The 15,300-nt window shown below is 36.6% G+C and overlaps 1 protein-coding gene across 1 annotated transcript in view; it reads left to right on the top strand.

Moving 5' to 3' along the window:
* rngtt (RNA guanylyltransferase and 5'-phosphatase) overlaps positions 1–15,300 on the top strand; it is a 125,615-nt gene that overhangs the window by 30,736 nt on the left and 79,579 nt on the right. Inside the window, exon 10 of the mRNA XM_059513328.1 lies at positions 2,023–2,094. Within this exon, the coding sequence (XP_059369311.1) occupies positions 2,023–2,094 (72 nt within the window). The remainder of the gene's footprint in view (positions 1–2,022; positions 2,095–15,300) is intronic.

Here is a 15,300-nt window from a genome sequence, read left to right as displayed (position 1 = left end):
TTAATTTGAGTTGTGCTGTTTCACTTAATTTTAAAAATGATTGTGATTGAAATGATGCCATGATGGAATCACTATTGCAGTTAACAGTAGAAATGTTATCATTTCGTTTCATTAATGAGTGCCTATAAGTGGGTTAAACAATCATATTAATGTATATTGCCATTTAAAAGTGCACACTCTGAGCGTTAATTTGAGAGTATTTAACATCAAAATTTAATATGTGCCTCCCCATTTTTCAAGGGACCTTACGTAATTGCACAGCTGACTTAAAAGCCACTTCATGGACAGATGTGGGCTATTCCTTCATTATTTCTACATCAATTAAGCAGGTTAAAGGTCTGGAGTTGATTCTAAGTGTGCCATTGGCATTTGGAAGCTGTTGCTGTGAACCACATCATGCAGTCAAAGTATCTCTTCATACAAGTGAAAAAGACAAATGTTAGTCTTCAAAAACTAAACAAATCCATCAGAGATATGGCCAAATCAACAGTTTGGTACATTCTGAGAAAAAAGAGCGTACTGGTGAGCACATCAACAAGCAAAGAGTGGAATCAAAGTTGAAATAGCAGATATAGTATGATGAGCATGTGGCGAGGTTGACGGATCAGCTGTGACCTCTGTCCTGCATGTTCCCATAGTGCAGTAATGATCCGCTGTCACGATCCATCCTTTTAATCATTTATGCACACATTTATTTATTATGAATGGAATATATCTCAGAGGCCTGCTCTGTCTGCCACTTTTAATTGTGCAGTAATGTCCTTTTTTTATGATTTAAACCTCCACAGCAGCGAGTTTGAAGTTAATCCCTCACTGAGATTTCAATCTGAGTGAAAACAGAAGGATTCAAGTTCATCCGTAATGAATTTAAAGTTAGTTTAGATTTATCGTAAAATTTAAATGAGGGGTTTAATGTGAACCTGATTATTTTAATTATTAGATAAATCTGTGTTTAAGATCAATCTTTGTTGGTGCAGGCCGCCCTGAGAGTAGTTTGGTAGTATATGTGACGCTGGGGTATATTTGTAGCAAATTATCGATTTTTCTTTTATGCCAAAAATCATTCGATTATTAAGTAAATATCATATTCCATGTAGACATTTTGTACATTTCCTACCATAAATATATCAAAACGTAATTTCTGATTGGTAATATTCATAGCTAAGGTCTTAATTTGGACGACTCTTTCGATTTTTTTTGCGCCCTCAGATTCCAGATATTCAAGAAGTTGTATCTCGTGCCAAATATAGTCCTATCCTAACAAACCTTACATCAATGGAAAGCTTGTTTATTCAGCTTCCAAATATTGTATAAATCTCAATTTTATAAATTGACCCTTAAGACTGTTTTTGTGGTCCGAGGGCACACATAAGCCAAGCCCCTCTAAAGTCCCTGATTTTGTTGAGCTGATCTGAATAGAAATGATATCTCTTGGATGTATCATTGGTGCTTACTCGAGTCCTAACAGTGATGTCAAAACAGCAGGTGAATTATGTGTTCACCTTGAGAACAAGACGAATATTTGAAAAACAAATTAACGTTGGTAAAATGGATCGCGCTGATGGATGCCCAAACACACCTTTAGCTGCTCTGCTGTGTGACTGAACAAACACAAGAGCAATCCATGTTCCCACTGGATTTATAAAGGGGTTTTCCATAAAATCTGCTTTTGACCAGTGTGTAGGTCACGGATCAGCATTGCCTGAGTACAGCTCACAGATCAATGTTGATTCTTTATTGATTATTTCGATTACTCTTTGCACCTTTCTGTTTAACATTTTTCTAAATCCTAAATCTTTTAGTATACAAGTTTAAATGGAAAAAAAAATACTGATTTAATTGGACTCCATGTATTAAATGAACACTACTATTCTTTAACTTGTGTCTGCGCTTGAGCTTTTATGTTAAATATCTTGTTTATTTTTTTATTTTTTATTACATTGTTCAATCATGTTGGTGTTCATAGACTTGATTTATGGGCAATACATCTGCATTTCTTATCGTCATCATCTTGTCTTGCAGGAGATGATTATCGACAAAGTGAATGGGCAGCCCGTCCCGCGATACCTCATCTATGACATCATTAAATTTAACGTGAGTGCCTTTGAGTAACAATAACACAAACACAGTCCTGTTTGAGAAATGCTTTTGGCGTTAGCACATGCTAAATGACCATGAGGTTTTTCAGCCAACATTTCAAATCATGCCATCTTTTATTACCTAGCATATCTCTCCAGATCTCTACAAACATCTTATGTGGATCACAAAAGGAAAGGTTAACTGTCAGATACTGTCAGCTCAAGAAAGAACAAAAAAGAACCATAAAAATATAATAAAAGTTAATGCCTCTCTGACTCATCTTCCCCTTCATTGCAGCTCTCAGATTTAATTCACATTCCTCTGAATATGTGGAATATAGCACATAAATCAGGTGCATCTTTTGTCCTTTTTAAAGTTTGTCTATATAAATCACTATCTGTTCTTTTTTTGTGCACAGAGGAAAGAAAGTCATATAGGTCCCATTTTGCCTCTATAATTCTACATATTTCCTTGTGCAGTGAGATATTTCAACAAACTGCTCGGTAGCATCATCCAAAATTGAAATCTGTTGAAGTAAATTCATTTTGTATCACACTTTTTTACAGTACATTAGAAAAGATTTATATTAAGCTGGATTTTGAATCATTCACAGTAAGAAATGTGTATTAGGACAACATAAGGTCTGCATTGATTTCACATTGACTGGATGCTAATAAATTATGCTTTTGAGTCATAATTCACATTCATCTTAGTTTTGGGGGGAAAAGAGTAAATCTGAGTTTTCATGCATCATTTTCTGCTTCTTGAAGTGCAGAATCCATCAAATAAATCCAGGCAATCACATGGTACACAGTCTGCATTTGAGACGGGATGCTTGGATTTGTCTTGCTTGGTTACCATACTGAAAGGAACTTTTTTCCAGAATGCAGCTCTGATCCGTCATTTTTAAAATTGATGCCTTAGGCAAGCAGTGAATAAATATAGATGGCACATTAATTGAGCCTGTCTGATGATGTGTCGAAAGACTGATGTTCAGTTATAGCACTTTTGCATGTGTCATCAGATGTAGTTATTACATTTGTATTTAAAATATGAGTATATTAGAGACTAATGCAGATATGTTTTCTAAAGTACTGTTTTGTGGAGCACAGCAGGAGTTTTCATCGACAGTCAAGCAGCATGTTGGAGATCCTAGAGTTTGCGGGGTTTAGCTGCTCTCAGCTTTGGTAATGCGGCCTGTCCTTGTTCTGAGTGTGTTGTGAATCGATTTGTGAACTAGAAGTGACCCATGTCCCTCCACATGCTCTTCTCTTAATTCTCCTGTGCAACAGATTTTATATATATATATATGTATATGTATATGTATATATACATTCGCTATGGTTTCGTTATAGCATTTGTTGTTGTAATATGATGTCATAACTTTTTTCATACTCTATTTTAAACGTACACTAAATAAGTAAGATATCACTAACAGGTAACGTTAAATATAATGAAGTATATGCTCTTCTCTAGGCTTAATTTCTCTAACAAATAACGAGCTGTAGACACTGATGACTAGCCTGAGGTAAATGAAATGCTATGTGACCTTTTATTTACAAGTGGTTTTAAAGACGTCTTTGAAACACTAATTGAGCGATTACATGAAGCTTGAGATGTTCGTTCATGTTTACTTTGTGTAAAACTAGTAGGAAAGAGGAAGGGATGATCATGCCATTTATTGTCTGAATTAAATGAAAAAAAATGAACGAAATGTTCAGTACACATACGTACCAAACCGAAAGACTCGGTCTGGAAATTTTCAGTAAAAATATAATATATATATGTATATGTATATGGGGCAGCTGTGGCCTGTGTATCTGACTGATACATTTCTTAGGATTATTTGATGAATACAAAGTTCAAAGGAACAGCAGTTTTTGACATCTTTAGTAATATTATAAATGTCTTTACTGTCACTGATCAATATAGCTTTTGAAGAGAACAGTTCCTGTAATGTGAAGAGCTTGCTTTCTTGGACCTGTTTGGCATATGGTATGAAACAAAGGATTGTCTCTTTCCTTGGCCAAGACGTCCTGTAGGTGCCATGAAGCCCCCTGCTGTTTTTTTGGCCTGTTGAAGGTCTGTCCTGTTGGGCTTGGCAGACACTGCCTCACCTCTGCTTCCTCATGAATCAGTGTTTTCAAAATGATAGTTGCACCTCGCTTTGCTTATTCTTTAGGCATATTGCATTTGATATCACATTTGTTTTCACACGTCTTCTCGATAATCTTATGTACCAGGTTACCTTGCCAGAACTGACAGATCTGTCTCTATGACTCTTTTCTGAAACTTAGTGAGCTGCTTCTCTAGACGGCATTTTAAGGCTTCGGGATCATGTGACACAAAGTTAAGCTGCCTTCTGAGTAGGGGTGTTTTCTCCCAGGAGGCAGCGGTGCATGAGGAAAATTTAAATGAGAAAATAATTGACACTATGAAAAACAAATATAAAAAATAAGAGATCAAATAGTGTGTAAAGTAGTCATTTTTCAACAGCAGTCTGCATTCTCATTGAGGTCCTGTAACTGAAATGACTTTATAGGAAGCGACGCTTACACTCTGCTGTGATTGGCTCTCAGTGGAGTAATGGCTGCCATGATCTTGTTTGCTAATGGTCCGTAAATTGTCCTGAATGGGTCAAACTGAACACATCTTTGGAAATGAATGGAAAACTTAAAACACTTGGAAATTACTGCTTTCAGTCACCACTGAATCGAAATATTAATTGAAAGCGATGCAAAAGCAGTGGAATACTAAACGTCTCAAAACTCATTAAAACACTTTTATATTTTTGAAGGATAAGATTATTACTGTTTAAAATACTCTTTTTTTTTTTTTTTTTTTTTGGTAGCACTTTATTTTACAGTCCTGTTCCTTATGTACGTACTATGTACTTATTATAGTAATTACAATAACTATGTAATTAGTGATGCACCGAAATGAAAATTCTGCGCCGAAACCGAAAATTTAGGATGCACTTGGCCGAAAACCGAAACTGAAGCCGAAAATGGCTTCTTTTAAAAACGTATATATATATTGCTTGGATTTAATAGATCTGAATTAAAAAATCACAATATAATAATCAAACTTTTATTAACAGTTACATAACAAAACATAAAATATTTTTAACAATAAATATAAATAATAATTATTCTTCAAGTTTTATGTTCCATCAAATAAAATAGTTTTTTAAAAATTGTGCAAAAAAATCCACAATTTTGGAGATTTTTGCAGAACAAATGCTACATATTGCAACTTTGGTGTCCTCTCATATAGGGCTGTCACTTTTGTGAAAAAAATATCCTGTTCGATTTTTGAGACATAGGCAAAGTGTTCATTGAATCGTTAGTAAATTGCCTATATTTGGCGTTGATCCGTTTTTCAACGCCAAATATAGGCAAATCCACCGACAACTAAACAGGCATTAGGGCGAACGTAAAGAGGGCGCTTGAGACGCGCACAAGTCAGCAATGTGGACTGCCATAACATCAATGAAAAACATTACTGAAGGCTACATTGATATTATGCACTAATAGGCTCTGTGTGTGTGTGTGTGTGTGTGTGTGTGTGTGTGTGTGTGTGTGTGTGTGTGTGTCAGAACCTGCAGTTGCTGTGTGACGCGCGTTCGCTGCGAGCGTATAGTGACGAGCTGGACGCGCTCCGAGAGAAGGCCGTTAAAATCGATTCCCTGTTTTCGTTTTCGAAACTTGTGTTGGTTGGTCCGATCGATTGTGCAGCTTTTGTGACAAGCCTTTTTTGATTGTGACAGCCCTTTGACATGCTTGATAGGCAGACGCGTGATAACGGCTCTACCGTGAGTGAAACCTAAGCGCTTGCGCACGGATGGGAGGGGCGGGTGACATTCATTTTCAGTTTACGTTTTCGGCTGTTTTTTTTATTTCGGCCCGAAACCGATAATGCCATTTCGGCCGAAAATTTTCTCCTATCTCCTAGGCTCCTATCTAAATGAATGGGCAGAGAGTCAGAACTGCACTTTCACTGGTCACCGGGACATAAATACAGCATGTATAGAAACAGCAGTGAAATATGATAAAAATCGCTGAAAATCTTTGATGACTTTGCCCCAAAATAAGGTTTAAAATGCCTTTTTCCCCACAGGTTATACCTTTACTATGCATGCGCAAGGGTTCCTCAACTGTGCAGTGGAACCAGACGATAGGCTTAAATGTTTCCCGCCTTGACTGTTAAAAGCAGATGATTGGCTTTCCAGCAGGAGGGGCGGGACCTGTGCACACAACCGCCAATCTTTGCCATTACGGGTTTTCCATATAGAGTTGTATTGAGGATTGAGGAAGTGACATGTCTCTTATAAACTGTCTCTGGTAATAACTAGGTACTTACCCTAAACCTACCCCTAAATCTAACCCTACCCCATGTAGTTACCTTGTATTACCAGAACTTTCTTAGATAAGTATACTATAAGTACACGTACTGTAAAATAAAGTGCAACCATTTTATATATATATATATATATATATATATATATATATATATATATATATATATATATATATATAATCCAATCTTTCCCTGTGATGGCGAATCATCATTTGTAGCAGCCGTTACTCTAGTCTCTTAAGAAAACAGTGTATCATCTCACCCTTAAGGAATCATTAAAATATGGTAATTTGGTACTGTGGTGCTTAAAATTAGCACAGTTGAGGATGACTGTGCATCACAAGAGGATCTTTTTGAAATAGTCATTTGTTATCAGTCTCTGATTTTAATCAGTTTCATGACGCCTACTCAGACAATTTCATAGTGATTCTAAACTTGAACCTTTGAATAAATAGGAAATATTGGAATAGAGAAAATAACATGTTTTTTTAACAAACCAACAAAAAAACTAAAGTAACATTTTACAGCTTTTGGGAACAATTTGTTCAACTTAGTGCAAGTAATAATTTGTGCTCTTGCTAATGAATTTGATGGATTTGGTACAAACAATTATTGTTGCACTGGGTCACTGTTGGAGATGGGAAAATTCCAGATGAATTAAGCTACTAAAATATCTCTGATTGCTGCTGCTGATGTCACTAAAACACAGTGTTCCCAATCTTTAATATAGCATCCTATTGTTGAGATCAAACTTCAGATTATAGAAAAAAATGCACACGTTGGACACACAGACTGACTCTTTAATTTGATTTATTTGTTAAACCTTGTTGTTACCCATGGGAGCACATATATTACATATTCTAGACTGTCTAATACATCAAAAAAAAAAAAAAAAAAAGAACGGTCTTGACTCAGACTTGTCCCTTTTCTGGTGTCAGTTTTGTCCCAGACTTGACCTTCTTCTTGGCTCTTTCATGACTCAGTCTTAACCCTCTTCTGGTCTTGGTCTAGGTTTCAATTAGGACTCAACCTTCCGCTGTTCCTGGTCTTGACTTGGACTCCTCCCTCTTCTGCATAAAAATAGCCACTTTATTTTTTACTAAGAACTAAAAACTAGTTTGACTAACTACCAGATAAACAAGGGGTATTTAGTATTACTTTTCTGATTTAAATTAGGCCAATCTAACATTCTGACCAGTCTTGAACATTTAGCTACATTTTTTAAGACTAGTCTAAGCAATGTAACCAGCCACTGATCTTAATCTTGACTTGGGCTTGACCCTCCTCTGGTCTCTGTCTTGACTTGAACACACCTTTTTCTGGTCTTGGTTTTGACTCTGTCTTAACCCTCTTTTGCAGTCTGCTTTGACTCAAACTCGACCACCTTCTAGTATTTTGTAGCTTATCAGGCTGATGACTGCCCTGTTAGACGGGAAGTCAAAATTGACATGTAAGTGATGTGACATACAGCCAAGTATGGTGACTCAGAATTTGTGCTCTGCATTTAACCCATCCAAAGTGAGCACACACACAGCAGTATAAACACACACACACTGTGAACACACACCCGGAGCAGTGGGCAGCCATTTATGCTGCGGCGCCCGGGGAGCAGTTGGGGGTTCGGTCGTGGTATTGCCGGCCAAAGACTCGAACCGCTAACCTTAGGGTTAGGAGTCAAACTCTCTAACCACTAGGCCATGACTTCCCCCTCACTTTACTGTAACCTTGGCATGCCACAGCCATATCGGCCTGCAGCCCAAGACTGGTTGCCCACTGAAGCTAAGCAGGGTTGAGCCTGGTCAGTACCTGGATGGGAGTTCCTGGTACAAATGTTCTGGGTAATTTCGGTGGAAACGCGGCTTAGGTTGCTGTTGGAAGAGATATTAGTGAGGCCAGCAGGTGGTGCTCACCCTGCGGTCTGTGTGGGTCCTTACGCCCAATTGTAGTGAAGGGGACACTATACAGAAAAAATCACTTTTGGATGAGATGTTAAACTGAAGTCCTTACTCTCTGTGGTCATTAAAAAAAATCCCATGGCACTTCTTGTAAGGAGTAGGGGTGTAACCCTGGTGTCCTGGCCAAATTACCCCACTGTCCTTTGTCAGTTATGGCCTCCTAATTATCCCCAACCTCTTGATTGGCCCTATGACTCTTTCTCCTCTCCACCTGTACCTGGTGTGTGGTGAGTGCACTGGCGCCGTTGTCCCGTGGCTGCCGGCGCATCATCCAGGTGGATGCTACACACAGGTGGTGGTTGAGTGAGACCCCCACACATGATTGTAAAGCACTTTGGTTGTACAACAATACACAATAATGCGCTATATAAATGCATCATTCATTCATTCATTCATAACTCAACCAACCAAAATTAGCTTTTTGACTTTTAGGGATGAATTAATCTGATATTAATAACACTGCAATAACAGACTGATGTGTACCAATGACAGAGTGTATACTTGTTAATATAATAAAATAAAATATAATAAACTTATGATTTTACAGACATTTTTAGAATGCAAAGCACAGTATACAGCGTTTGTTGATATATAATATCTACTGAGCACCTCAGCACCCCTTGATATTTTGGCCTGGACTAGAGTCTTCCAACACTTCCACCTTCTTAAATTGAGAATTTTACCCTCATGGATTTTATTGGACAGCTAGCAAGGCAGAGATATAGCTCAGCTTTGGCCGTGATTTGCCATCTGGCATCTAATCTTGTAAAGCTCAGGGATGCTTTCCATTCTGGTGCTCAAACACAACATCTTTGCCTGCAAACACCCCTCATCCTACTGTATGTTAAGTCACAGGTTTTAGAAGAAGAAGCTGAGGAAAAGCTGATTTGGGAGGCACCGATGTCTGAAAATAGTAGTGGGGTCTCTGGGGGAAGTGCGCTCAATGCTTCAGTGGTCAGCACGCGCAAAATACACCAAGGCTTCTGGTGCCCAAGCACTCTGCTTTACTGTGGAGGCCTTGGTGTTATGCTTCATTTGGCAGTCTTGGGCCATGCGACATGAGGCTTTGGAGGCTCCCAGCAGAACCGAATGAAAAGCACTTATTTTAAACTGCTCAAGCACTTTGTGTTGTCTTTGAGATGAAGGCTCAAGATTTCCTACCGGTTCTTACATTCTCCACCTATAGTGATGATTTGTGGACTCTGGGATGTAGAAGAAATGAAAATTGGTCTTTTATTTTTCATTTAACTCAACAGGATGGATTGTTCCTGCTGTTAGCATTGTTTTCATGCACTGTTGGAGTTGTTTTAGCTCCTGGTTCATTAAAGGAAATATGCAAATGAAGCAACAGTGCAAACACGCCCAAGAAATTAGTGCTGAGCGTAAATTGCACAACACAATCCCCCGTCTTGCTGATGGATTCTGAGTATTAGGTCGTGGAGGATGCTGCATACTAACTTTCCAGACAGCTTGATGTTTCTGAGAGGCTTTCAGTTCAGCTTTACCTCAGAATATATTGAAGAAGGTCAGTGAGATCATGTGTGGATAAGTCAGATGTCAGTATATGGTTTGCAGCGCCTTTGTGTTTGCAGCAAAATGCTCCTATATTAGATGTTCTCTGCAGTCATGAAGGATGGGTTTGCAGCGCTATCATCAGATAATGTGACGTCTGAAACCTGCTTTTACTGCTGCCTACTGCTGTTTACAACCAATTAAAGAAGAAACAGCACTTTCAGTTTATTGATTATTTAACTTTGATGCTCATTTAAATGTTCTTTTACGCTTCATGTATTACTATAACTATTACTCAAGATTTAATGACTAGAACAAACCACTAACCATATATATTAAACAGGGTAGCTCACCCTGGGTTGTTCATTAAAAATAGAAACACTAGGATTTGACAATCAGTGTGGAGTAGGAAGAGGTTGAAGTTTTAATACATAAAACACTTCAGTATATGAAGTTCAGTGGTATGAAGTCATTCTAAACAATGCCAAATCTCTGAACATATTTTACACTTGAAAATACATCACAGAAAAAAAACATCAAGATGTGTAATTTTTCTTGTTAATTTGTTTGCAGATTTTACATTTAGTCATTGTTTATATATATGTGTATATATATATGACAAGACTTTGTGTCAACATTTCATTTCATATTCATTAACTGCAACAATTCATGAAAATAGTTTTAGCCAGATAAAATATAATTGAATTCTAACAAAACACTTTCAAAATTAAGTTAACATTTAAATATGTTTTTCCTTCCTTTTTTTATTATTTAAATGTGGTTATATAAACAGTCCTTCAAAGTTTAGGGTTGGTAATAGTGTTGTCACGGTACCAAAGTTTCAGTATTCGGTACCGATACCAGTGAAAATCCACGGTTCTCGATACCAATTTCGGTACCAAAGCAAAACACAAAAATATGCTAATTAAAAAAAAAACTTTTTAGCACTACAAATAAAACCAATGCCATTCTTTATACTTATTTTCAATTGTGTAAAAGTTTTTCTACAAGTTATATAATTATGAAAAACAGTAAACAAGTTTCACCCAAATTTAATTTGTCTTTTAATTTATGAAATTTAAACACATTTTATTTTTGGGAAATAAAGGGGATTTGATATTAAAATTAAAACATGGAAGAAATATTGTGATTTATTTCTTTAAAAAATAAAGTTTTATAAATTTTTTCAACAGTAGTAGCAGTATCACATACATTTTACTAAATAATAGTAATATTTCTAGCACAATGCCTTCATGTAAAAATTCACTTTTAGGCCTAATTAATGCATATTTGTCCTTTTATCTGAACTTAAGACTGGTGGTGATGCTTAATATATTTTTGGTCATTGAGGGTTTCTGTAAAAAAATAGTAATAGATCATATTAATTATTATTAAAAGATAATACTACTACTAATTCTAAATGCACTATGAATTGATGAGCTGCTGGGTTCATGAATATTAATCACGTTGTCTGCGTTCGGTCAAAATGGTTTGCTGAAATCAAAACAGGGACGATAAGAGATCAGCGCCAGCCAATGAAATTGCCATTTGCGCATTAGCTCCGCCCACTACCGGAGAAACCGGTATGTCTTCTGCTTGTTCGAAAATGAATATGAATAATTCTAAATGAACTCCATTATTTTGACAGGAGAAGACAACAAAGAATAGTTTACATATAGCGTGTCGATTCAGCGTGGTAAGACTCTCGCTTTCTCTCTCTTTGCATGTGTGAGAAACAGCGCTATCAGTAAAGCGACGGTGAGTCGTGCTCCTTCACAAAGAGTTTACAGAGCATCAAATACAGGTGCGCTGTGCGTCCATTGAGATGAACTGAAAAGTTCAGATCGCTTGATGGAGAGAGAACTCTGAAGCTCAGATGATGAAATTAATGCAAGTGTCATGCGCTCTATGTAGTAAACAAACCTGCACATCTCTGCCATTCATTAATTCACACAGAGACGCGCTGAACACGGATTCATATTTCAAACAACTTTTGCGGCTTAACATTTACAGATACTGGTCCATATGGAGATTTGATTTGATTAATTTATGCTAACTTTGACAAATTCCATGACTGTCCATATTAAAATGTAAGTTTCATTTTCATGACTGGATTTTGATATTCCATCCTCGTTTTCTGCTTTGCGGAAATCATAGCGTTGAACCGCGTTTGAACGGGACCTCGGTACTACCAGCACTTAAAGAAACCTGGTACCGTCACTTTTACATTTTTTTAGTACCGACTTGGTACCGAAGTACCGGGTCTTTTGACAACACTAGTTGGTATGATTTTTTATTATTATAATTATTTATTTTTTCAGCAAGGACATATTAAATTGATTAAAAGTGACAGTAAGGATCATGTGATTTTATACTATTTTTATTTTATACTATATTATAATAGAAAGTAAATTGAAACTATAATAATATTACACTAATGTTACTGTTTTACTTTATTTTTGTTCTAATAAAAGCTGCCTTGGTGAGTAGTGGAGACCTACCGTATTTTTCGGACTATAAGTCGCACCTTAGTATAAGTCGCATCAGTCCAAAAATACGTCATGATGTGGGAAAAAACATATAAGTCGCACTGGACTATATGTCGCATTTATTTAGAACCAAGATAAAACATTACCGTCTACAGCCGCGAGAGGGCGCTCCATGTCTTCAGTGTAGACTACAGGAGCACTGAGCAGCATAGAGCGCCCTCTCGCGGCTGTAGACGGTAAAGTTTTATCTTGGTTCATTTCTCTTGGTTCATTTCTCTCGGTTCATGTCAAATAAATTTTGATAAGTCGCACCTGACTATAAGTCGCAGGACCAGCCAAACTATGAAAAAAAGTGTGACTTATATTCCGGAAAATACGGTATTTAAAAAAACATTAAAAACAATCTTATAGACCCCAAACCTTTTAATGTCAATGTATGTCAAAGATGTTTTATTCTTTTACCAAAAAAAAAAAAAAAAAAAAACCTCTTACCTTTTGCATTATGCTGCTTCATTTCTTGCCACAGTCACCCCTGTAGAACTGGCTCAGTGGATTTGAATCACTCTTTCATCCGTGCATTTGCAGAGAATTGTGCTATTACTTTTCACCTGCCTGATTGGTACATGGGCAGAAATACCCTAGATTTCAGACACTGGAGAACTGGACCACATCCAGACACCTGAACTCCACTGAGCCAAAAAGTATCGACCTAGCAACCACTCAGTCAGCACCTTAGTAACCACATTGCAATGCTTTTGTCATGGACAAGCACCAGTTTCTATAAAAAAATAATTAAAAAAGGTCATAATTGGCTGTTAATTTTCCCTGTATGGGAATAAAATGTTTTCTCTTGTCTGTTCTGTGTGTTGGATTAACCAAATGTTCAATATGGCGCTCCAGAGCTCTGGCCAGACGCCGAACAGACCAAATCACAGTGAGTCAGAGCCTCTGTCATTCTCTGAAACCTGGCAGAGCCACAGTAACATGGCCATTTCAATTCCAACTGCTTTGAATTTAAAAAAGATGTTTGTTCAGAAACAAATTAAACATACTGAAGAACATATAAAACAGAATATCATGTAATAATAACATAAAAAATACAGAATATCAAGTCGATGCAAAGGCTTTCAGGAGAGTTCTAGTCTTCAAAACTAGTCTTCAAATCTGATGGGTTGAAGACATCCTTTGATTTCTCCAAACTCTGTTCACTTCAAACCAGGATATGTCCTTGTATGCTGACTCATGACTGAATGATTTTGGTTTCATGAAGCTCAAGTTTTTTTTTTTTTTTACTTTTGTCTTTTGTCAGAGGTGTTGATTAAATTATGGAGTTGTTGTTGTTGTTTTCTTCTTCTTTTTTGTTTTTTGGTAGAAGCTTTATTTTTTACATTTAGCAGATCTCTGTGCGTCCCTCGCTAAAGGCAAGCTTAAATTCTGACCACAGTTTGCCACATCTGGCATACAATACTGGTCAGTGTTAGGAAAAGTTACTTTTAAAAATAATGCGTTACAATATTGCATTGCTCCCTAAAAAACTTTTTATGGAAAATAATGCATTATATTATTTTTGCATGAGTTGTGCTCATTTGGGCTGGGCCTAGGTTAATATAAAAATGCATGTAAGATGAGTGCATGTTCACATTTAGCCTAGAACTACAGCAAGAGTGCCTCTGCATTTACTCCCGATTTCTCTCAATATGGGGACTGGAGAGCTGTTAGTAAATGCATGGGAAAAATAACAAAGAAACTTTTAAGTTAATTAAAAATAATTTGTTACTAAATAAGTTACTTGAAAAAAGTCATTTTATTACATAACACCCATTACTTGTAATGCATAACTACTGATGTAAACATATTGCATTTTATTTGTACAATAAAAAAAATAATGGCAACATAAAAATGTGGAGATAAGGTTAGAAAGCATGAAGCTCACGTTGTCAGAATGTCAGTCTGTCAGTCAAATCTAAAGAAAGATGCAGCCCACAGCAGCGTGTTACGGCAAATACAAATAAACAGGAAATGAATAAGTGATCGTTACAAAAGTATGCATCAAAATCAAATTCTGAACACAGATGCTAAAACGTGTGTGTGTGAGGCATTAGAACAGATCTCGCTGGTTCTCACGTTACACATATTTTTTCTAATTTTGGTTTTAATAGTGGCTGATAGCACGTTTGCGCAGTTCTTTTTCTTTTAATGGCGTTTGACAAATCTACTGGAAAGTTAATACTGCTACCTACTGCATGTCACCGGCATGATAGCTGACATTAAATAAAGAGAGCCCTAGAAATGTATTTGTGTGGTGACAAAGCTGAACCAGGGGATTGGATAATACATAATTCATGTAGTTTATAATCAAAGAGAATAGCCCAGTCAGCACAAACTAGATTGCTAAATCCCTTACAACATGCAGATGACATACACCTATTTCTATTTGTCATTCAAAATATATATATATATATATATATATATATATATATATATATATATATATATATATCATTTGAATAGCTGTTGCAGTCACTTTCCTTATCTGTGTAAAACACTTTTTTTTTCTTTGCAAATACCACTTTAATCCATTATTAAAAATTGCATTTGCGTTTAACAATATTAGTAACATTGTCACTGGAAACAGCAATGCAGGCTGTCTTTAATGCCGACTCTTTCTGCTTATCTAATATGATTCACCTTTGAATTCCCTTTTCATGTAATGTTTCCATAATTCTGTCAGGCCCTGGATTTATAGAAGCTTTCATTGCTTTTTGATATGGAATGTGTAAGTCTGGAGAGTCTCTTAAATATAGATGAGCGTTTTATTCCTCAATTTGTGCTTGAAAGTTGCCCGTAGAGAGTGAGGCTTCTGGTGTGTCTGCTCTTGTGATAGGAAACTAGGAAATTGGAAAACT

The sequence above is a fragment of the Carassius carassius genome, chromosome 27, assembly GCF_963082965.1.
Source record: "Carassius carassius chromosome 27, fCarCar2.1, whole genome shotgun sequence".
In the NCBI taxonomy this organism is placed as follows: Eukaryota; Metazoa; Chordata; class Actinopteri; order Cypriniformes; family Cyprinidae; genus Carassius; species Carassius carassius.
This window is presented reverse-complemented; position numbering and strand designations above follow the sequence as displayed.